Raw genomic sequence first — 23,966 nt, 5'->3', positions numbered from 1 at the left:
GCCTGCCCCTCTTCTGCGGTTACGTTAGGGCCTGGGTGTCCTTGGATAAGGAGCATGCGGTGTCCACCAATACCCTGGAGTTGTTCAGGGAGAGGTGGGCGCCGCAGGGAGTGGCGTGCATTATTTCCCCCTCCAACTCTATTTTGATTTAGCCCCTACCCTCCCCTTCACTGTTTTGATCACACAGCATTGCCCTTTGATTTGAAGGGCAGTGCTCCTCACTGGCCACTCGGCTGTTTTCCTATCTTCCTGGTGGTGGAAATTGAATAAAGATTCATGCACCTTGTGTCTTTCACTGTGTCTCACACCTGCACACACACACCATGGGTGCTGGGGAAAAAATTAGCACTACCGCGGTTAGGCGGTAGTGTGGGGGTTAATAGAAAAAAAACGAAAAACAAAGAAAAGAAAAGGGGAGTGTCAGAGATTCTGACAGGTGACACAAGGTGCATGAATCTTTATTCAATTGCCACCACCAGGAAGATAGGAAAACAGCCAAGTGGCCAGTGACAAGCACTGCCCTTCACATCAAAGAGCAATGCTGTGTGATCAAAACAGTGGAGGGTAGTGATTCTGACACTCTGGGTGCTGACTCTGACGAGACTGTTCCAGAGTCATGGACTTTCCACATGTAACTAAAGGGTGACAGGATACCAGCCTCTGTGGAGTTTTTACAGTTGAATTCTGTCCCTGGCAGTTCACTGCCCCCTAACCAACCTTCCGTTATTGTCCTTAGCAATAGATTTGAAGTCAGAATTTTTCTGTGCTACATTCAATCCTGATTGAACACTCTGCACTGGCAGCAGTGGTTAGTTCATTAATTCACCAGAAGAGCTTTCATGCACCCTTCTGCCAGAATTATAGCTGATTCTTCCTGAGATAGTGCTTCCAATTTTTCTGTAATCCTTCAGGTGCCCGTTGAGTTAGAGAACAGATGCAATCCCATCAACTTTAATGATGATGTGCCATAATCATGTTTCCTACGACTTGATTAGATTCTGTCTTTGTGATACAGCCTACTACTATCTTCAGATATCAAATCACCGTTGTAACAGAGTTACTTTATTTTCTGCACCATGGCTTGTAACAATACCTGCTTTTATACAGCACCTTTATAAGATGTAACAGCTTGAGGCACTGCACATGATTCATGGAAAATAATTTGTACAAAAGCAAAATACCACTGAAGCTAAAATTCTGAAATGGAAACAGATAATGTTGCAAATATTCAACAGATCTGGCAGCATCTGGGGTGAGAGAAAGAAGTTCTGATGGGTGATTGTTGACCAGAAACTTAAATTCTATTGCTGTCTCTGCTGTCAGACCCACTGAGTATTCCCAGCATTTTGTTTTTACTTTAAAAAACTAATTACTGTTTGAAGTATAGTTATTCTTATGTAGGGAAGCACAACAGCAATTCTGGTAAGCATTGAACTCAACATTATTTCATTATATACAGATGTTTAGCCATGGGATTTCGAAATTGTTCATTAATTGCCGTTTTCATGTTGTAAGTGATAATTTTCAATATTTACACACCGCATACAAACAGTGTGCCTTGAAAGATAACATCTCCACCAAATTGAAAATGGAACAAATTCATCATAAACTTTTCAGTATATATTCAAACGCAACCACTGGGTAACTAACAGTACATCAAAAGATGGTAATCCAGTATAGACACTGTATTTGAGTCAGAAATCACATTGAAGAAGCGCAGACACTTTGTTTACCAAATTCTTGAGATTTGATGATTAACAGTAACCGTTCTGGAAGGTTATGCTGTGTGAATGTCATTACTGTTTTTAATGCTCCAGATAGAACAATGATATATGGCCTTTCATTACAAAGGATGATTTATGGAACCTACAGAATACCTGTTGATTTTAAATACTGAAAGAAATATAAATTTAAAATTCTACCTTTTTTATAAATCAGAATTACCATACTCTCTGACCAACCTTTCAGCAAAGATTCGGCACCAGCCAAAATTTGTTTTCTTTTTCAGTTGGCTCTTCACTGGGAATATGCTGTGTAATCCATTATTCATATAAATGTATATGTGTACAAGGTTAAATATGATTTATAACATCTTAAAACAAAACTTTCATTTGTATAGCTCCTTATATCAAATCTGTTACAAATGCCTCAAGGTATTTCAACTACAAAGAGTGACTTTGAAATCACTGGCCTGCTATTTTTCACTGTAAAATGTAAGTGACAATAAATAAATCATTCATCATTCCCTGCCTGGAGTCCTAGTTTTTAGATTTCAATAAGATTAAAGGTCATTTTATTTTCCTTTGGCACTGTTGATTGAGGGGAAGATGCCAAGAAACTGGAAGAAGTTCTGTTTCTCCAAAAAACTACTATCATGTTTGAAATAATTCTGTGATTCACAGGAGCAGTTGGAAAACAGCACTTCCTTCAATACCACATGTTGTCTTGCGTCTCATGGTTAGTATGGCAGTGTATCTTTAAGAGACATATTTGTAATATCAACACCATATCACAGCATATGACCTAAGAGTATAAAGGTCTCAGACACCATCTTAATTTGGATCACTTGAAGGGTGACATGCTAATAGATACATACTGTTCTTTATGACTGATGCATTTAATATAAACCCAGACACTAATGTGCCTGGCAATGAATTATTTATATATGCTAATGTTTGTACTAAGCATCTATCGGATTCTTCAATACCATGATACCCGTGTCTAGTTTCTTATGTTATGAGAAGCAAGTTAAGTATTGTCACATCAAGCAAACATCCTGCTGGAAGCAAAACCCATATCACATCAGTCCCTCAGTACATTGCTGAAGTGTCAATATAGCTGAAGTTCAGATCCTGGAGTGGAGCTAGAAGTTGTATTACTTTCTAACTTGGAGGCAAGCACGAAATATATTAAGCCAAACTGATCCGTTCAACCTTGTTGATGATAAAATAATTAAACTTTGCACAGAAAAGCATGTGTGAAATGTGTTTCATTTCAAAGCACTGTTGCATTGAATTTTCACCCATGTTTACTTGGGGCCCTGTGACATTAATGTAGTGACACATCTCAGATGAACTTCAATATGGAGAAGCACTTCATTTTGGTCAGATGGATGAGGAGAGGCAACATAAAATAAAGATGACAATTCGAAGAGAAGTAAAGGTAGAGAAGGGCTTTGGTTATATGTGCAGAAAAAAGCGAAGATGGCAGCACAAGTTGAGAAAGCCAGTAAGAAAGCATGGAGAATCCTGAGCTTTAGAACTAGAGACATAGCAAACAAAAGAAACAAAGTTACGGTAAAAATTTCTAAAATGTTTGTTTGACCTCAACTGGAGCACCATGTTCAATATTGCTCCCCATACTGTGGGAAGCTGTGAAAGCTGAGGTTGCAGGCAAGATTTACAATCACAGTTCTGGGGTGAGGAACTCCATTTCCAAAGGTAGATTGGAAAAATTGGGTTATTCTCTTTGGGGAATATAAACTTAAGAAGAGATTAAGAGATGGAGTTGCTTAAATTCATGAGCAATCCAGACATGTTGGATTTGCCATAACATTCCTGATAGACAGCTAGGAGGCTGGAAGAACGCAGCAAGCCAGGCAGCATTAAGAGGTGGAGATGTCGATGTTTCGGGTATAACCCTTCCTTAGGAATGGGAGGGTGGGTGAATGGGGAGCTGCCAGCCATCCACCCCCCAGTCCTGAGGAAGGGTTCCGCCCAAAACATCGACATCTCCACCTCCTAATGCTGCCTGGCTTGCTGTGTTCTTCCAGCCTCCTGCCTGTCAAGCTTGGATTCCAGCATCTGCAGTGTTTTTGTCTCTAACCAATAATATTCGTGATGGCAGAAGCCTCAAGCATCAGAAGCCACAGGATTGAAATGATTGGCAAAGCAGCAACATGGTATTAGGAAAATCCTCCTTACACTGAGTAGTTAGGAACCAGATGGCAATATCTGAGATGATGTTGGAGGCAGGTTCAGTCGAGGTTTTCAAATTATAATTTGCTAATTATCTGAAGATGAGAAGTTTGAGGCCTGGGGCTTCAGGGAGAGGGCAATAGTGGGAGAGTGTGATGATGGGAGTTACTTTTGCTACATGGGAATGAAGGGATTGAATGTCCTTTTTCTGTGCTGTAACCAAATGCCATTTCTAAACAATAAATCCCATAGAAAACTAAGTAGAGAGTAAAAGCAAATTGAAAACACCAGTATTCCAGAAGTCATGTTTGCAGGTAGCCAGAGGATACTATTGTTAGGCAGAGGTAAGTTATCTGATGAATTGGAACTATATTGCTGAGCTGCTATGTTTTAGTTAGTCTGGATAAAAGAAACATTAAAAATCAAAATAATGTAAAGAGACAAAGAATAGAAACTAAAATAAATATAATTATATGAAAACTCAGGCAAATATTATGTTTTTTGTGGTGTGGCTTATAAAGGCAATGTAAATTAAAATAAGTGACAGACAAAATATGCATAAAACTGTAATTTGCATAGGTAATGTGTGGAGAATTTTTCTGAACAAATATTTTCCTCTTTATATGACAATTTGTATGAGCTATTTTCTAGATGGATGTAACAAAATTTCTGAATTTTATGTCTGAAGCATTAGTTGGCTTCTGGAGGATGAGCTGCTCTGTGTTGGTGCTTGTATAGAGGTGGGAAATTTTTAAGTGGACTTTTTGTTCATGAGAATTAGCTGTGTTGGAGCTGGATGCATGAGAGCCAATGAGAAAAGATGGGCGAGTGAAGGTTGGAAAATCTGAGGCATAGACCTTAAGCGAGGAATGAAAGGGAAGAACAGGTTTTCATAGAGAGTGATGGTAGCAGCAAGTGATTGAAATTTGGGTTGGTAGAGGTGAAACATGAAGGGGAAAATAATTTAAAATATTGTGACTACTTGGCCTATTGTGTGCATGCCAACCAACAAGGAGCTGTCTAGCCTCAGCCCACATTCTAGTTCATGCTCCATTGCCTTGTTGGTTTTGACACTTAAAGGGAAAAATGCTTTTAAAAAGGAATATTTCTTTCTGCAGATTGCCATTGGACATTGAGTGGCATCCATGGCTTTAAGGTGCAGGCCCGAAGCAAGCTCAGAAAGGAATTCCCCTCAAAATCCTTCTGTAGTTCTTAGTATTTACCCTAAGTCTACACCCTTAGTTATGAAACACTCAATCAAGGAAAGAATGGACTCACTCTATCTCATAGGGTGGCACGGTGGTTTGATTCCTGCCTTGAGCGACTGTCAGTGAGAAGTTGCACATTCCCCCTGTGTCTGTGTGGGTTTCCTCCGGGTGTTCCGGTTTTCTCCCACAGTTCAAAGATAGGGTGAATTGGCCGTGCTAAATTGCCTGTAGTGTTAGGTGGATTAGTCAGAGGAAAATGGATCTGGGTGGGTTACTGTTCAGAGGGTTGGTGTGGACTTGTTGGGCCGAAGGACCTGTTGCCTCACTGTAGGGAGTCTAATCATAATTTTATGAGCCCTCATAATTTTAGTCATGATTAGGCCTCATCTCAGCTTCCTGCTTCAAAGAAAACAACTCGAGCCTATCCAGTCATTCCTTGGAACTAAAATGCTCCAATTTAAGATTATCTCTACTCTGCCTTAGGCAAACACATCTTCCCCATAGTGCAGTGACCAAAATGTAAGAAGGAAAATAATGCTATTTACACACTGGAAAATTGAGTCCCAAGGCTTAGGAGAATGGAGGGATCCTGTTGGTGTGCAGGAATCCACTAAGTGCACGTGAATTGTTTTTAAGGTACCCATGTCATATAAGATGTTAATAATGTAAGGTGGCACCTGGAAATCTGAGAATACTGTTTATAATGATGGTGATGGGAGTGGATTAAGCAGTGTGGCAGTGACTGGAAGATGGTGAAAACATATTGGGAATAGCAGGATCCAGGACTGATGGATTGTTTTGATGATTTTAAAGCAACTGAAGGTCAGAATTCAGGGAATAATGGAGAACATATTTATTAAGGGTTCAAGCTTATATGGCAATGTTTGTGGTTCCCAATTTATAAAACTGGTGAGAGAGAAGCTGAGGGATTGAGAGTACAAGGAAAAGGAGAGTACAAGGAGAAGGATGCTAATGTGCAGGTGCACTCAGATGGAAGTTCCACTGTCTAGAAATAATGGGAAGTGTTTCGCAGGATGATGTTAATAAGGGAAAGTACTATAGGAGGATGAGGAAAGCAGTTTGTAAAATTCTAAAAGATAGAGGAGAAGAAACTTGAGGTGCAGGAGCATTGAACAGTTCAATAATGCCTATGTTAAAGAGCCTGCAATGAGACAGTAAGTATGGAGAGGGTTGTATTAAGAAAATAGCCCAGGAGAATGTGAGTTGAACCCCTTTAAGGACCATTAACTGCTATGGCACTGTTGAGCTCATGGGATTCCGTGTCATACATGGATCCCAATATGTTTTATATTTGTGTCCCATCTGTGAGCTGATAGTTTGACAGTCGCACCAATAACGAAACAAGTATTTTCTCTACCCACCATAAAGAGTTTCAAGCAAAATTGTTGCTCTCCTCCCTAATACTTCACAATGTTAATTTTTGAAGGAAACCATCATGAAGTTCTGAGAATGACAAGAAGTCAATAATACACATCTAATTATCATTTGAGCCCCAGCAAAGGCAGGATCATGAGGAGTTCCCTCATTAACCTTTTCCCAGAGATTATATGTGGACATACCTTTTTTGAAATTTTGAGATTTATTGCCGTCCAAATAGTTTGCCTTTTATAATATTTGACTTTATTAAACTAGCAAGGGTATTTATCGCACAGACCATCAAGAAGATTCTCCTAGTAGGTTTTTACACAACGAGGCATTATACAGTTAATTGTTGGTATATCAATAACAAGCAGGAGTATCCAATGTACCCCTTCATTAAGCTGTTTGGGTTATCAGGAAAACAGTGAAATTGGGAGGGAAGGAGAAACTTAATCAATGATCTGAACCAATTACTGTCTGAAACTGGTAGAGGAGGAGAAAAACAACTTACCTAGCTGCCTAAATGTGAGTAGTTACAGTTCATTCATGGATTAATAATTGCAGTGGCTTTAGTGTGAGAGGTTGTAACTTGTGTTACCTAATGTTGGACAAAGTAAACCTGGTGATGTTCAGGCCCTGTCAGTGCCCATGCAGAGAGAATTTTTTTTTAGGAATTAAAATAAAAGACATTTGTTTGGTACTGTAAGGGTTATTTAAATCACTGAAGAAAAAAATCACAATTCATAGTCTATCAAATTACTTTGAGTGACATGATGCAGGGAAGGAACCTGTGAAACAACTATACAATCGAGTTTAAAGTGGTTAGTCTCAGCTGCATCGGCTATCGTCTTTGCTCCCCATTTGTGGATTTGGGTCATTTAGATTTTGTGTGTGTGTATGTCTGTGTATATGTGTGAAGGCAGGGCTTGAAGTACCAAACTGATCAGAAACTACTGAAGGGGACCCGAAGTACAGTAAGCTGTTTTCTTATTCAGAGGTGAAATGTATCAGACTGTCCTCTCATTGATGAACTCCGTAAGAGCTAGTTGGCATGTAGTGTGCTTGACGTGCTAAAGTCGAAAAGGGGCCAGGGTGCCTGTAGAGGCAGGAAAGTATTGTACAGCTTAATTAAAGCCCAGCATGGATAATAGTCAGCCACACAAAACCTCATTGGAAGTGGATTATTCAGCATCGTTTGAAGCAAGCAAATCAAACAGGAGTGAAGGAGGTAAGATTTGTCTTATAAATGAGCTATTTAGATTAAAAGTATGATAAGACTTTTTGCTGTATTGACAATGTAGATTTTGTTTTCGAATATGTGGTATCAGTGAGGTTGGTATATTACTCTCAATGTGCAACATTCCTATTTAACTACTCAGCATGTCATAAAAGATAAAGCAAATATTAAAGCTTTGTTCTGTGTATCTGTACATATTTTGTTGAATTTACGTGTGTGTGTGTATATGTATGTATGTATGTAAAGGCAGGGCTCGAAGTACCAAGTATATAATGTACAATTATACTTTGTTTTTATGCTGCACTTTGCGTTTTTTTCTAATTTTTAAATGATAAAGAAAACAGTGTTAGTGCAAGAACAGTAAAGACTACTTGGAAAATTGCTGTTCAAGATAATTCTATCTAATTACAGAAACAGATATCACGTGTGGATTCAGGGAAAGGCTGATGCTAACTTGTCAGGACATTATTACACAGAACTGAGAGTGTAAAATCTTTTACCTTTTCATGTTCATGTTATTGCAAAAAGCTTTGCAGGAGCGAAGTATGTGCCAAGCGACACATATCCAATGAGTGAGCAGAGATTGAATATAAATTAGTTTGCTGCCATCTGAACATTAATTAAATATGAGCTAACTGTTTGAGTTCCCATTTCTGAGACCAAACACATTTCTTAGGACTGCTTGTTGATTTTATTTTTCTGTAAGATAGTTTACAGAATTACAGCATTGAGAGTAAATTCATTCATTTTGTAAGCTAGAAATTACTACCTTTAAAAAGCAGTTAAAGCATTCGCAAACTTAGCCAGAAGTGCTGAGTGGATGGTCCATCGTTGCTTCTTCCTGATGTTCCCAGCATCAGAGAAACCAGACTTCAACCACATTGATTCAGGTCAATTATTATCAACAAATGGCTGACCCCCGAAGTCAGTAAAGGCTGCATCTGAGCTGTCATAGCCACATAGCAGAGCTGCTAAGGGAATGGGCTCAAGCCTGTAGCTGAGTTGTTCGAGTATTGCCACCTACAAAATGAACAATACCCACGATCCCTTGTCCACAAAAAGTCTGAGCAAGCCAATCTGATTAATTACCACCCCATCAGCGTTGTTAGGGCAAAATTGTTCCTGCTTGTAAGGGGATTGAGAACCAGAAGGCACAGCTTCATTGATTCCAGTTTTACGAGTCAATGTGCTCAGTTACCTCACATTTGGAATTCAGTTCTTTTGACCAAGCCCAAGATCAAGGGTCAGTGGTCCTGGGTGGCTCCAGGCAAAGCAGCAATGATCACTGATTCTTGGTGAATAAAGTGTCAGTTACACAGGCACGCACACCTTTTGTCACTTTGATGATGGAGAGAGTAATAATATGCAAAAGAAGCAAATGCAATGTGAGAAAATAAATCTTTTCAAATAGCGAGTGGTTTATGTCTAGATCGTACTGCCTGGAAGTGTGGCTGAGACCAATTCAACTGGGGCTTTTAAGAGTGCAGTAGATGATTATTTAGGTAGAAACAACATATATGCTTATGGGAAAAAGGCAGAAGATTGGCTCTGTCCAGATGTTCAGAGAGATGGCACAGATGTGATGGGCTGAATGGCCTCCTGTTCTTGAACAATTCTGTTATCAGCCTACTCTCTCCATCATTAAAGTGATAAAAGGCGCATGTGGTTGTGTAACTAACACTCATTCACCAAGAATCGATGATCATTGCATGCTTTGTTTGGAGACACCTTGGACCATTGACCCTAGATCTTGGGCTTGATCAAAAGGCTGAATTCAAAATGACAGGTAGCACTCAACTAGGTGTGATATCAAAAGAGTCTAGTAAAACTGGAAGCAATGGGAATTGAAGAAAACTTGTCACTAATTTTAGTCATGTCTAGCACAAAAGAAGGTTGCTGCTGTTCTTGGAGTTCAGTCGCTTCAGCATGACTGCAGGATTTTCACATGGCAATGTTCGAAGATCAATTATCTTCAACTGCTTCATCAATGACATTCCTTCCATCTTCAGGTCATAAATGGGGATGTTTGCTGGTGAGTAGCCAATGTTCAACACCATCTGTGTTTCCCCAGATCCTGAGGTCAATCCCTGACATTATTTAGTAAGGCTCAGCCAACACTTAGCTTGGGGTGATAAGTGACAAGCGATATTTACACCATACAAATGCCAGGTAATAACCAGCTCATGCAAAAGAGAGTCGAATATTTCCTGATTGATATTCAGTGGCATTACCATTACCAAATTCCCCACCATCAACATTCTGGGGGTTATCATTGAACAGGCAATTAATTGTATGATGCAAGCTCTGTTCGACCGCAGCTATTTTTTTCATCTCCACTTAGCTCCTGAGGTTTGCCCTTGGTGGGTACAGGGTGAGTTGGCATTGGGTATATGAGGGGCATCCCTCAGAAGGGAATCCAGAATTGGCATGATGGATAGGAAAGGCAATGTGGTTGGGTATATGGGATGTATGGGTGCAAGGGGTCAAGGGTAGAGGGCCTAAAATCTTCCTCACCCCTTCATGTCCTACCAGCATCTGCTTCCAGGATGAGGAGACTCACTTTCAAACTGCACCCAACAACCTCCACTCCCAAAAATATTGAAATCCAGGTAGTTTTTACCAAGACAAGTCAGCAATTGCCTGCCTCACCAACCAAAATCCAATGCTATATTAATGAGATATGAGAAGGGGTCAATTTTAGATTTGGAGCTCCTGTGAGAAGCATTTTTTGTTGTCAGATAAAAAGATCAAAATAAGCAGACTCAGTTTAACTGGCAAGCTGTCAAGTTTGGAGGAGCTGAGAGCTACTTCATGAGCTTCCAGTTGGACGAGTTTATCTGGATGATCAAAGGAAAGCTAACTTGCCTTTTTGTGAAGTTTATACTGAGCCAGATTTCTATGGACTAAAAGCAAGTACTTACTGATTCTGAACAGAACAGTAAGTGTTACTCTGATCACTGGGAAGGAGCATGATGTATTATTTTACAGCATGTTTACAATTTTACAACGTGCATCAAGCCTTGGAAATGTGAACACATTTATTTGAGTGCCACCTTTAGCTATCAGAGAAATTATTACCTCATGACAATGTAGATGTTCACCTCTTGGTAGCCCTTTTGTATGATTTACTATTTGCATTGAAGCTATGTGCATTTTTAGCTGAATGTTTCAGCCACGGGTGTACTGCACTCTCGTGAACAGTATCTTTGTGAATGTGCTAAGTGGTATTTCTTCTGCTTGCTGTGTCAAAAAGGAGAGCTTTGATATATTTCCTCAATTCATAGAAAATACAAACCATGTGATTTATATCATTAAGTTGATTTGGCAGACAGTGGCAGTGTTGGAGTCTTAAGTCAATATTAAGCAGTCACAGCTGAGCTTTTACATACGAAATGATGCATTTTGCTAAATCAAAGTAAGAAGAGATTTCAGAGCGTTGATTGAAGGTATGGTCAAAGACGTTTAACAGAAATGCACATATTTTAACTTTAAAAACTTGCGGACTAATGCTTTTTAATTAAATGGATCACAAGCTCATTAAGTTCTGACAACTGGAATAATCATAATGTAATTTTTGATTGCATGCAACTTACATAATGTGTTGCTAAAGTATAATGGTGATATTAATGGAACAAGCATTGAGAAAAGTTCATTGGAAGAACTTGTAAAAAGTGGTAAGTGGTGGGAGAGGCTAGTATTACAAGACTGCACCTGTCGGAGTCCACCCATTAGAAATACATGGTTGACATTTGATTTTATACTGCCATAATATTCCAATTGTTCATTTTAACAATCAGAAATTTCTGTCTACTATTACCACATTCTCAATATGTGCTCCCAGCAGGAAATATTTCCCACTGGGAAGCATGAAATTATATCCAAGCTTCTTGTCACAGACTTTCTAGAGAACATGTTTACTTATTTTGTGTATTTATTTTTAAGTAAAAATAAGTAGTCATTTGCAGATTTTCTATATATTTTGTAACAGCTGGAACTTTGCATTGTCTACTCCTTTGTATATTAATTTGGTGGTGGGTTGCGCCATCGAACCAATGTGCTGTAATGTGTGGAATACCGATATGTGCTTGCAATAGTTTTGTTTCCCAAGAGGTCACTCGTTTTTCTATACTGCCAGTGGTGATAACGTCTTCTTACGTTAATAATGCCAAAGCAATATTCCCTTTAAAGCCTGAAGTAGCTGTGTTGTGATGTTGTTAAAAGTGGGATTTGAAATTATCGAAGTGTCGGGGCAGAGACACAGATACCCTAGAGATTTGGAGCCAAGAAATGTCAACAATTGCAAGTCACTGCTTCACTCATGGGAAGTGGGCACTGCTGGCTGGCCAGCATTTATTGCCTATCCCAAATGTAAGGTATGAAATAAAATACCATCGGTCCTGCTATAATGCCATGTTTCATCAACGCAAATTGGCTTTAACGTGATTGAAGAATTTAAACCATTATTTATAGAGCATGAACTTTCCTTATATGTATTGGCTACAACGCGATTCCAGTCCCATTAGTTTAAATGGTGCAGCTATTGGGTGATTTTCTTAAACACAAGATCGCGCAAGAATGGAACTATCGCGTTATACCAGAATCAACTTTAAAATTTTCAAAAATATAATAAAATGTAAATCTAGCAACACCTCTCGATCAGCACTCTTTTCTCATACAACATAAAACAATTGTCCCCATTCACATTAGTGTTCTTGTAAATGACCCGATGTGTACAAAATGTCTTATTTCACTAAATTAAGATGTAACTATTTATTAAGAAGAATCCACACAGGAGTTTTTTGTTTTCATAAAACATTGATTGAAAGACTTAGAAGTGACAGATATGTACAAAATCTTGATTTGTTGAAAATAAAATTATTGTATATCATTGTGGATGCCTCATTATAGCAACAATATTGAAGCCACAGCTAGGATATAGTAAAGATTCACCAGAAAGTTACTAATATTGAGAGATAATAAATTTTTCAAAACAGTAGGACAAAAGTGACTTTTCTTTAGCTAGAACACACATAGTGGACTACACGGCTTTTGGGGCTAGTATGTAGTAAAATATTGCTTCCAGTACCAAATTGTTATCTAAATATGCTTTACCAAAAGGGATTATTTTAGAGTTTGATTTTCTGGTGAGTGCTTTATATTACCTATCATTTTCCTAATGTCCATGACCAGTCAATGAGGTTTCCTGCCGATGAGCAAAAACTTGGAGAATTATCCCAGAGAATATAACGTGATTTAAAAGAAAATCTGTGAAAAGGAAGAATGTAAAGAGACATGAGAAGAAAATTGGATCAAGATAGAATATTGCAAGAAAAATGCCAGTACTGCTATCAGGCACAATGTGCTGAGTGGTTTCATTTTGTGCTTCTCTACTAATGTGTAATAGGCTAGATTTTGAAATGTGCAACTTTTTCTGAACTCATTGAATAACATCTTATCAGATGGGTCTTTTGTAAAGCACCAATTTAATTTCAAATATATGAAACTTGAGCTCAAATAAGAACCCTTGAGATATATTCAAGAGCAAGGTGTCACATTCAATCATATTCCCACAAAACATTATATTTGCTTTCATTTTGAAATGATACCTATATGTAGTTTTATGCAGTCTTTCTCCACTTTTTCAATCCTCCTTAGACTTTTTCCTACCCCTTTCTGTGTGACAACCAGTCAAGCCCATAATACTAATTGGTAATTCATGCAGGATTGCTCAGATTCTCCTTTTATTTGCAGGTCCTGAGTACAACCGAAGTTTATGAGACTAATGGAAATTCTATTTGCAAACATTACTAACTTGCTTCTTGACACAACATTATGGTGCAGACACACGCAATGAGCAAAATTTTAACTCCCTGAAGATTCATTGCAGAGTTGAAATCAGGCTCAATCTCTTTAAGCCATTTGCATAATAGAAATTAGATTAGATTAGATTACCACAGTGTGGAAACAGGCCATTTGGCCCAACAGGTAACCCACCCAGACCCATTTCCCTACATTTACCCATAGCTAATGGACCTAACACTATGGGCAATTTAGCGTGGTCAATTCACCTGAACTGCACATCTTTGGATTGTGGGAGGAAACTGGAGCACCCGGAGGAAACCCACACAGACATGGGAAGAATGTGCAAACTCCATACAGCCAGTCGCCCGAGGCTGGAATTGAACCTGGGTCCCTGGCACTGTGAGGCAGCAGTGCTACTATTTTCATGCAAGTCTGAGTTTAATAATCTACACTTCCAAAGAAAAGCTTAAGTGGACTTTATGGTATATTATCATTGATAATTCATTGTGGCGTGCCAAGTGTTGTTTTATGAAAGACTCGTGGAAGGATGCATGTCCTTCAAAACAACAAACACCAAATGCTTTCATCCCCTTCTTCAATTGGTCTGCTCTTTGTCCCACAGTTACCATGGCTGTTTCCTAATGTAGCCATGGAAACAAATCAAAGAATATAAATGTTTGTCATTTCAACAAATATTTAAGCTCAAATGTCAGCATAAATTGTAGCCTGACAAACCAACTCCAGTGGAAGAAATTTAATTATTTCATTAAATAAAACGAAACTGCATCTTATTGAGCCAATCCTAATCCTATATTTGTATTTATGCACAAATGGGTTATTTTTCATGACGGAAATTTTATTTTTAATATTTATCTCAGTAACCTGCATCACCTGTGATCTACATTTCTTTTTCATCATATGCAAACCACATTTACCATACATCCTAACTAAAGGCATTTATTAAAAATTGGCTAGATGTCAGAGTTATTTGTTTAGATTCTTTGGTGTTAGCTGCTTTCTTTAGCTGCTTTTGTTGTCCATATGTGACCATATACTTCTTTATTATGCATAATAATATTTCATATTTAAACTATTTTGTTTTATTTTGACAAGAAACTGTGAGGAGGGCAATGCAGAACATTCATGAGAGACAGACAAGTTGTTGGAATTGGCGGATAAGTGGCAGATGTAGTTCAAGTGAAGAAATGCGAAGTGATTAATTTTGGAAAGAAGGACATGAGAGATATGTAAATTAAGGGGTCAATTGTAGAAGGGCTGTAGGAACAGAGGGAATGGATGTTTTTGTAGATAACTATATGATAATTATAGGGTGGGGGGGCATGGTGGCTCAGTGGTTAGCACTGTTGCCTCATAGTACCAGGGACCTGGATTCAATTCTAGCCTCGGACAACTGTCTGGGTGGAGTTTGCATATTCTACCCATGTCTGGGTGGGTTTCCTTTGGTTGCTCCAGTTTCCTTTCACAGTCCAAAGATGTGCAGGGTAGGTGAATTGGCCATGCTAAATTGTCCATAGTGTTCAGAGATGTATTGGTTAGCTGCATTAGTCAGGGGTAAATGTAGAGTAATAGGTAGGGGAATGGCTCTGGGTGGGTTACTGTTTGGAGGGTTGATGTGGACTTTTTGGGTCTAATGGCCTGTTTCCACACTGTAAGGTTTCTGTGATAAGTTATAGAAAGTACTGCGTGGTTGAGGAAATAATAAAGCATACAGTATCCTAAAATTGCATAATAGGGTATGTTGAACTTATGTCAGAAACTAGTTCAGCATTAACCAGAGTGTTGCACCCAGTTCTGGGTGCTGCACAGCTGAAAGGATCTGAAAGAGAGAGTGCAGAAATGATTGAGGAGAATATTTCATGGAATGAGGAGCATCAGACATGAAGATAAGGTCAGAAGTCACGTGACACCTGATTATAGTCCAATATGTTCATTTTTAATCGCAAGCTTTTGGAGTGCTGCCCCTTCATCAGGTGAAGTGCAGAGAAACACATAGGCACAGAATTTACACAAAGAGATCAAAAAAATGTATGAATGGTGTGAGTGGAATGTCAATAGGTTGATTAATATGTTTCTGTAAGTCATCAAAAGTGTCAGACTACATGAGTAAAGTGTTAACAGCTGAATAGCAAGTGAGGGGAAGACCTACAATCCAATCAATTGAGGCAGAGAGTCATCCCCTTCACTTGCTGTTCAGCTTTTGACACTTTGCTCACACGGTCTGACACTTTTATCACCTGCAGAGACTATGTGCCTCTCTGCACTTCACCTGATGGACGGACAGCACCCTGAAAGCTTGTGATTTCAAATAAACCTATTGGACTATAACCTGGTGTCAAGTAACTTCTGACCTTGTCCACCCCAGTCCAGCACCAGTACCTCCACATCATGGCTAGTCATGAAGATAGATCAGAGAAGTTAGGGCAGTTCTCTTTGGAGAAGAAAAGGCTGAGACGATGTAGAATAAAGACATTCAAAATCATGAGAATATCAACAGAGCATACGGAGAGAAATGATTTCTATTTGTGTATGGATCAAAAAGAAGAGGGAACAAATTTAATGTAACTGGAAAATTAAGCAGAAATGTTGCGAGGATTTTTTTTCACACAAGTTCTGGAATGCGATGTCCTGGAGTGTGGTGTTAACAGGTTCAATCCAATGCAGAAAGGAATTAGATTGCTACAGTTGGCTCTTGTGCAACCCCGTGTTGTAAGAAAATTGTGTAATAGCAGCACCAATGGGGCCTCAATCGCCAATACCCAATACACACTTTAAAAGTGTGCTTTAGAAACAGTGTCCCCAATTTGTAAAGTTACGTTATAGCGAATTCACATTAATGAAGCACACGTTACAGCAGAATGACCTGTAATTGCAAATCTGAAAAAGGAAGAATGTGCAAGTTTATAGGAAAAAAGCAGGGGGATGGCACTATAAAGTGTTCATTTGAAGAGTTGGTTCAGGAGCAATGGACCAAACAGCCTCCTTCTGTGCTGTAACAATCTGCGATTCTGTGACATTAGCAGGAGCTGGCTATGCTGAAACTGTCTGCCAATCCTGTGTTACAACAATGACTACTCTGCAGAAATAGTTCGTAGACTGTAACGTATTCTGTTCACCATACAGAGCATGATACAAATGCTAATCTTTCTTTACTTGGTTGCATTAATTTATGTGATGCCATAATTGTCGTATGATAGGTTATGGTAATAATTAATAGGGGTTAAGTCATTAGTAATGTCAGAAGAAGATGGAACCTGGACTGAGTATGTAGGATGTCACAGAAACTCTCTCCTACTCTTTCGACTCTACAGTGTGATGTTTAATAAAGCTTGACAATGTTTCCTTACTGAGTGCTGATCCGATCTTATTGGTGGCAAATGATGGCCAAATCAAGCAAAATGGTGGCAAGTGAGAAGGAAAAGCTCAAAGAAAAGCAGCAATACAATGAGTGGGGTGAAAGACAGAAGGCACCGAGGAATGGGCAATAAGTGGTGGCCTAGCCAGCATGACCGAGATCCCATGAATAAATAAAACAAAAGCATCAAACACAGTCAGCACACAGTGTGCGGGTAAAGCCCAAAAGCACCAGGAGCATTTAACCTAACAAGAGGAGTGCAGGAAAGATGACTGGAGGCAATGATCACTGTGATGCCAGAAAGAAGACACATCTTCCAGATTCCTTTATCAGGAATGGAATCACTAGTGAGTTCTTATGGAGACTTAATGCAAGGTTGGAGAATAACAGGGCATTCAGAGTCTGGAACCCTGCTCATTGTAATCCCATCCAAATGTTTGGACTGGCTAGATATTGAGGCCATGGATATTCAGGGATAATGATGGATGCAGCCAGCTCAATGAGTTGATACATCAGCAGTCAGTGTTAGATGAGTGCAGATGCACATCATTATAGGAAATAAAGGAACACAGAAAGAGTCAGTGGGAAGAAACAGGAGATGGCTAGTGTGGGAAATTGACCTTACAAGTGCTTCACTGGGTCATGAGTCCTAGAAGAGATGCCATTTTAGAACATAAAATAATGAACAATAAAGATGACGATGAGCCTGATATACTCAGAGGTAAAGTTCAAGCATCATAAACAGCCTACTAAGAGGTAGTTCAACAACTGCTAGCTGAGAATGAAAAGCTATTGTGGGAAAAGGAGAATGTTAAGTCTAAATTTGATTAAGTCAGTATTGAAATATGTGGAGATTTGTATAAATTACAGCTGAAGTCTGTTATTAGGTCTCATTGGCAAGCCATTGAGGTACTTGTTTTCTTTCAATAAACAACAGAACCCAAACTAAAAAGCTGCTGGAGCTGATTGGTGCCTTAGTAAAATTTAGTCAAGTATGAAATAATGTTGGGCTGTTTTAGATTCTTCAACTCTTGCTTAATTTTAAAGAGACAGCAAAGTTCAAGTGTAGCCATTAACACGACCAGGCCTCAGAGACTGAAAGTAAACAATTTCCTTTGGAAGTCAAATGTTGGCAGCTGCATAAAGAACTGAAAGGAAATGAAGACTTCCAAGTTCATACTCCAACATGAGTGAGCTATTCGCTGGATTTCAGATGAACAGTAAGGTAAGTGGTTGTTGTCGATCACAGCTGCTTCAAGAACTGGTCCCAGGAAAGTGATTAGGGAAAAGTGAGAAAGAAAAGTTTTATTGAAAATTTCTACAACCCGTGTGCGGCAACAGACGTCATTCTTTAGAAATTGACCAATGAAATAGGTCCAGTGTTGGTGGGAAAAAACACTAATTGAAAGAATTAGAGCTCAAAGATCACTGTGGATTAGTAGCTGAGGAAAGTATTCTGCTCCAATTACCAAGTGTTGGAGAAATAAACACTTGAGAGAGAAGAGAAATCTCATTGGAAATTTACTGAAGATCATCTTGGAAAAGCAGATTTCATTAATGAAAGAGATCAATGACAGAATGACTGTGATCTTTTGAAGAAAGATCTATAAGTAAAATGTAAAGCAAGATGCAGAACCATGGCCTCAATATCTAGCCAGTCCTAACATTTGGATGAGATTACGATGAGCAGGGTTCCAGACTCTGAATGCCATGTTATTCTCTGGCCTTCCATTAAGTCTCCGTAAGAACTCACCAGTGATTCCATTCCTGATAAAAGAATCTGGAAGATGTATCTTCTTTCTGACATTCCAGGAACATCGACGAGCAACCTCCAGTTGAAGCATATGTGTCAGTTCCATCACCTGCGAGATATTGTTATCCACCCCAGACTAATCTCAAACTCATGAGAGTGGGAAAGTAGCAACATTGCCAGTACATTTAGATCATTGTCAAAGACTGGAATGTCAATCTGCCCAAGTATTTCCCTTCTAAGGAGAGCCATATAGAGTACATCCATCTCACCTTTCTTAAAGCCTTGGCTAGCAGAGACTTTGGAGATATGGGAGGGGGAGTAGAAGCTATGAGGAAAATATTTGTCACTAAATGTTGAGGTCTAAGTCTGAAAGTTAACCGTTAATGGTGAAATGGGTAAAAATGAAAGACTGTCAGGGAGATATACTTTGGTGAGATATTGCAACAATTAGGGACTATTTTATCAGTGATGTTAGAACAAGGTGAAACTGGAACTTGGGTGTAAAGGGTCTAGGAGAATTACTCTCTAACCTCTCTAAGTGTAATGTTGAATGAAGCCTGTATTAATTTACCTGATTGCAAACCTGATCACATTACAATATCCGGGTAGAGATGCGTATGTAGGAGCCAAATCTGTGGAAGTAACTGGGATATGGTTTTGATTAAGCTATGCTTGACCTGAAATAATAAATGATGTTTTGTTTATCACTAAATAGCTCATTCAAAAAGGTGTGCTCAGTTGTTCAATGGGAATGCCATTCCTATGCAGATCATGTTGCATTCTCTTACTAGTGAATAGAATTGATGTGTAATTAGTGTTTGAACAGCTCAAATTCCTCGGGCAGTCAGGAGTTGCATAGACCAGTTTACATGACTTAAAGTTGAAAGTGAGCCCAAGGGAGGCAGAGAACTCACAGTATAAATGAGAAATTCAGATGTAGGAGATGTTGATTGATTGATTGATTAGTTATTGTCACATGTACCAAGATGCAGGGAAAAGTGTTGCTTTGCATGCTCTGTAGGCTGATTGTACTATACAAAATACATCAGGATGGCAGAACAGAGTGTAGAATATAGTGTTACATCCACAGAGAAGGTGCGGAGAGAGAGATTAGAATTAACATTTGACAGGTCCATTGAAAAGGATGACAACAGAGGTGAAGAAGCAGTTCTTGAATCTATTCGAACATGTATTCAAACTTTTACATCTTTTGACCGATGAAAGCGGGTGGAAGAGAGTATAACTGGAGTGGAAGGGGTCTTGACTATGTTGGTTCCTTTCCCGAGACAGTGGGAAGTATAGATGGAGTCAATGCATGGAAGGCTGGGTAGTGTGATGGACTGGGCTGTGTTCACAACTCTCTGTGGTTTCTTGCAGTGTAGGGAAGAGAAGTTGCCATTACCAAGCTGTGATGCATCCAGATTGGATGCTTTCTATCGAGCATCAATAAAAATTAGTAAGAGTCTTTACAGACATGCCAAACTTCCTTAGTCTCCTGAGGAAGTAGAGACACTGTTGTGCTTTCTTGACCATCGCATCGGACATGGGTGAATCCAGACAGATTGTTGGTGATCATCATTCCCAGGAACTTGACACTTTAGATCATCTCCACCTCAGCACCAATGATGCAGACAGGGGTGTGCCCTCCACTCTGCTTCTTGAAGTCAATGACCTGCTCCTTCATTTTGCTGAGTATGTTGTTAATATATCCATGCAGCTAAGCACTCAATCTCTTTCCTGTATTCTGTCTCATCATTTTTTTGTGATCCGACCCACAATGGTGGTGATGTCAGCAAACTTGGAAATTGAGAGGGGGTGGAATTTGATGTTTGCAAGTAGTAAACTATAGAAATTTCCTTTCTCCAATACAACGAGACGCATTTTCCCTCTTTGTATCATTCTTAATCCTTCCTATTATGTCTATTAAAAAGAATAAATTGGGCAAAAAGGTACTGTAATGTTAACCAGTTCCTAGCTTACATTAACTGAATGTTTTTTGCAAAAGTGGGGGAGAGTAAGAGGAAGGGAAAGCACTTTCAGTGCTTCAAAGTTTTTTGTATATTTCTGCTACTCTTCTTGCCACTATTCACACTGGCCTCCCTGAAGGCTTGTTTTTAACCTGTTGAAAGAAGGAAGCATATGTCAGGTACAGACAGGATAGATCGAGTGAATCCTGAGAAGAGTATAAAAGCAATAGGAGTATACTTAAGAGGGAAATCAGAAGGGCAAAAAGGGGACATGAGATAGCTTTAGCAAACAGAGTTAAGGAAAATCCAAAATACTTTAAGGACAAAAGGATAACTAAGGAGAGAATAGGGCCCCTCAAAGATCAGCAAAGTGCCTTTGTGTGGAGCTGCAGGAGATGGGGGAGATACTAAATGAATATTTTTGCATCAGTGTTTACTGTGAAAAAGAACATGGAAGATATAGAATGTAGGAAAATAGATGGTGACATCTTGAAAATTGTCCATATTACAGAGGAGGAAGTGCTGGATGCCTTGAAATGCATAAAAGTGGATAAATCCCCAAGGCCTGATCAGGTGTACTCTAGAACTCTGTGGGAAGCTTGGGAAGTGATTGCTGGGCCCTCTTGCTGAGATATTTGTATCATCGATAGTCACAGGTGAGATGCCGGAAGACGAAAGATTGGCTAATATGGTGCCACTATTTAAGAAAGGTGGTAAGGACAATCCAGGGAATTATAGACCGGTGAGCCTTCCATCGGTGGTGGGCAAGTTGTTGGAGGGAATTCTGAGGGACAGGATGTACATGTATTTGGAAAGGCAAGGACTGATTACAGATAGTCAACATGGCTTTATGCATAGGATTGATTGAGTTTTTATAAGAAATGACAAAGAGGATTGATGAGGGCAGGGTGGTAGACACGATCTATATGGACTTCAATAAGGCGTTCCCCATGGGAGACTAGTTAGCAAGGTTAGATCCCATGGAATACAGGGAGAACTAGCCATTTGGATACAAAACTGGCTTAAAGGTAGAAGACAGAGGGTGGTGGTGGAGGGTTGTTTTTCAGACTGGAGGCCTGTGACCAGTGGAGTGCAACAAGGATCGGCGCTGAGTCCACTACTTTTCGTCATTTAAATAAATGATTTGGATGTGAGCATAAGAGGTACAGTTAGTAAGTTTGCAGATGATACCAAAATTGGAGGTGTAGTGGACAGCGAAGAAAGTTACCTCAGATTATAACGGAATCTTGATCAGATGGGCCAGTGAACTGAGAAAGACAGATGGAGTTTAATTTAGTAAATGTGAGGTGCTGCATTTTGGGAAAGCAAATCTTAGCAGGATTTATACACTTAATGGTAAGGCCCTAGAAAGTGTTGCTGAACAAAGGGACCTTGGAGTGCAGATCTCCTTCCCTAATGCTGAGAACATGGATAACTCCAAAAGCACTTGTTCAGCTGAAAGTAGCTAAGTCATTAGAGAGATGAAATTCCAGAACCCGTCTTGGCTCATCTAGTCACTAGATAAAGCCTTTGTGAGTGATGCACCTCTTCAAATTAATGCAACATTTTCACTCAGTCATTTTCCTTCCTGCTGAGATCAAACAGCTCCTTGCAATTGAAGTGATCTGCTTGAGTGCATGGGCAGTGAATTTCCTGTGTAGTGGCTGATCCTTGAGACAGGTATGCATGGTGATTTGGAGGAGTTTGACATATAGAATTCTGGCAAAGAAACTTTCATTGATACTGCACCTTTCCTCACTTCAGAATAACCCAAATCACTTTACAACCAACAAAATGTAATTGTGTTGTCATCCAAAAAGTACAGGATGTCCTCACTTAAAGTTGGGATTGAAAAGACTGTAAGTAAAACATTCATTTCCATAGGAAACAAGGTGAAAATTGAAGTTAGGTTCCATAGACTCTGCTTAAGAAAAAAATATGAAAACATTGTGCCTATATCCTCTAAGTTGAAATAGAATACAATCAGTACCTTCAATGACTAAATTCCTACATTAGTAAATGAATTAACTGTTTAAATAAAATACATTTTAGAATGTAAAAGAAAAATAGTCAATTCTTCTTCCAGTATCACACCTATTAGAGCTTTGAATGGCTTGCTCGGAAAGTAAGAGGGAGCTGCTGGGTTGCTGTGGTGATGGCTGCTCTGGTCCCAATGGAGTTTGATTGCTTTCCTGCTTTATTCCACCATCTTTCAGTCGCAGTCTCCAGCTTTGGTCTGCTGTTCCAACCACAGCCTCAACAGGGAGGTGTTGAGCTTGAGCTTGGTCTGGGCTGATGATCCATTGTGGGGGTGAATGGTGACCATTGACTTCTGAGCTGGCTGGTGCCCCACCGTCCAGGGAGAAAGGAGGTCCTCCTAGCTTAGCAGTAACTAGCTCCCTGTAGGCCACGAGAAGTGGATCCACTGTGGGCAGGCAGTAGAGGATTGCAGGACCTCTCTTAGGAGGAATACTGTCAGGTCACAGCTGCAGCATTGTAGCTCAAGTGGGCAGTCTGAGGCCTAGCGAAGCAGCTATATGGCATGGGCAGAAAATGTCCCAGAATGGAGCTTCTTGGATCAGGACAGGTACTGCAATAAATGACCTTAATACGAACTTCGCAAGTTTCATTGCGATTTCTGATCTTAATAGCTTGGCCCCATCAAAGTGAAAGAATGCAGAAAAGAGCAACATTAAAGCTGGACTGTGCTGAATTAGGTCAATAGAATCCATCTTTGTTGGGAGTGCTGCAAAGGATGAACAAGTTGGGGTCTCTGCGGAAAAGATAATCAATAAAACTGGATAGAATATCGATAGAAGTCGCATGTTTGATTGTCAACTATATTTGAGAAATTTCTATAGCAATAGCTTGAGGAGACACCTGAAGCTCAATGTGCTTTCCTTGAAAGGAAAGGCTGCATTTTTGCCTAGATTTGAGAATTAAAGTTAAAAGAGATTGTTTTTTGAACAATGCTCTTTTCTGTATTTCTGAGGTTTCTCGTGCTACTCTTTGAAAAGCTTTTATTTCTCTTAACATTTTTGTGGGTCTCTTTGACATTAGTGATGGATGGAAGTGGACCAAACAATCTCTCTACTCTCTGCCAAAGTTACTGTTGAACCAAACAATGGAGGCAGGTCGAAGTAGCCTTTTATGCATTCGTTGTCCTGCTGTTGAGGTAGTACTCACTGCTCAATCTCATCCCACTGTTGTGTTGCTGAGATGTCACTGGGCACTCATGTAAGAATTTGTATTCTATTATGATGACATTCTGAAATATTGCGCCAAATTGTTTCCTTGTAGAGCTTTCTCTCTAATTGAAGTCATGCTGT

At 39.4% G+C, this 23,966-nt stretch overlaps 1 protein-coding gene across 5 annotated transcripts in view; it reads left to right on the top strand.

The window, feature by feature from the left end:
• Nucleotides 1-23,966, top strand: part of mpp2b (MAGUK p55 scaffold protein 2b) — a 537,853-nt gene that overhangs the window by 314,412 nt on the left and 199,475 nt on the right. The window contains exon 1 of one of the 5 annotated variants that reach the window (XM_072561615.1): nucleotides 7,552-7,733. The exons of the other annotated variants lie outside the window; for them this stretch is intronic. Coding sequence (XP_072417716.1) covers nucleotides 7,646-7,733 — 88 coding nt within the window. The 5' untranslated portion in view covers nucleotides 7,552-7,645. Of the gene's footprint in view, nucleotides 1-7,551; nucleotides 7,734-23,966 lie in introns of those variants that run through there. 5 annotated transcript variants of the gene reach the window in all.

The sequence above is a fragment of the Chiloscyllium punctatum genome, chromosome 42, assembly GCF_047496795.1.
Source record: "Chiloscyllium punctatum isolate Juve2018m chromosome 42, sChiPun1.3, whole genome shotgun sequence".
In the NCBI taxonomy this organism is placed as follows: Eukaryota; Metazoa; Chordata; class Chondrichthyes; order Orectolobiformes; family Hemiscylliidae; genus Chiloscyllium; species Chiloscyllium punctatum.
Note: the sequence above shows the minus strand (reverse complement) of the source record. Positions and strands in the feature narration are given on the sequence as shown.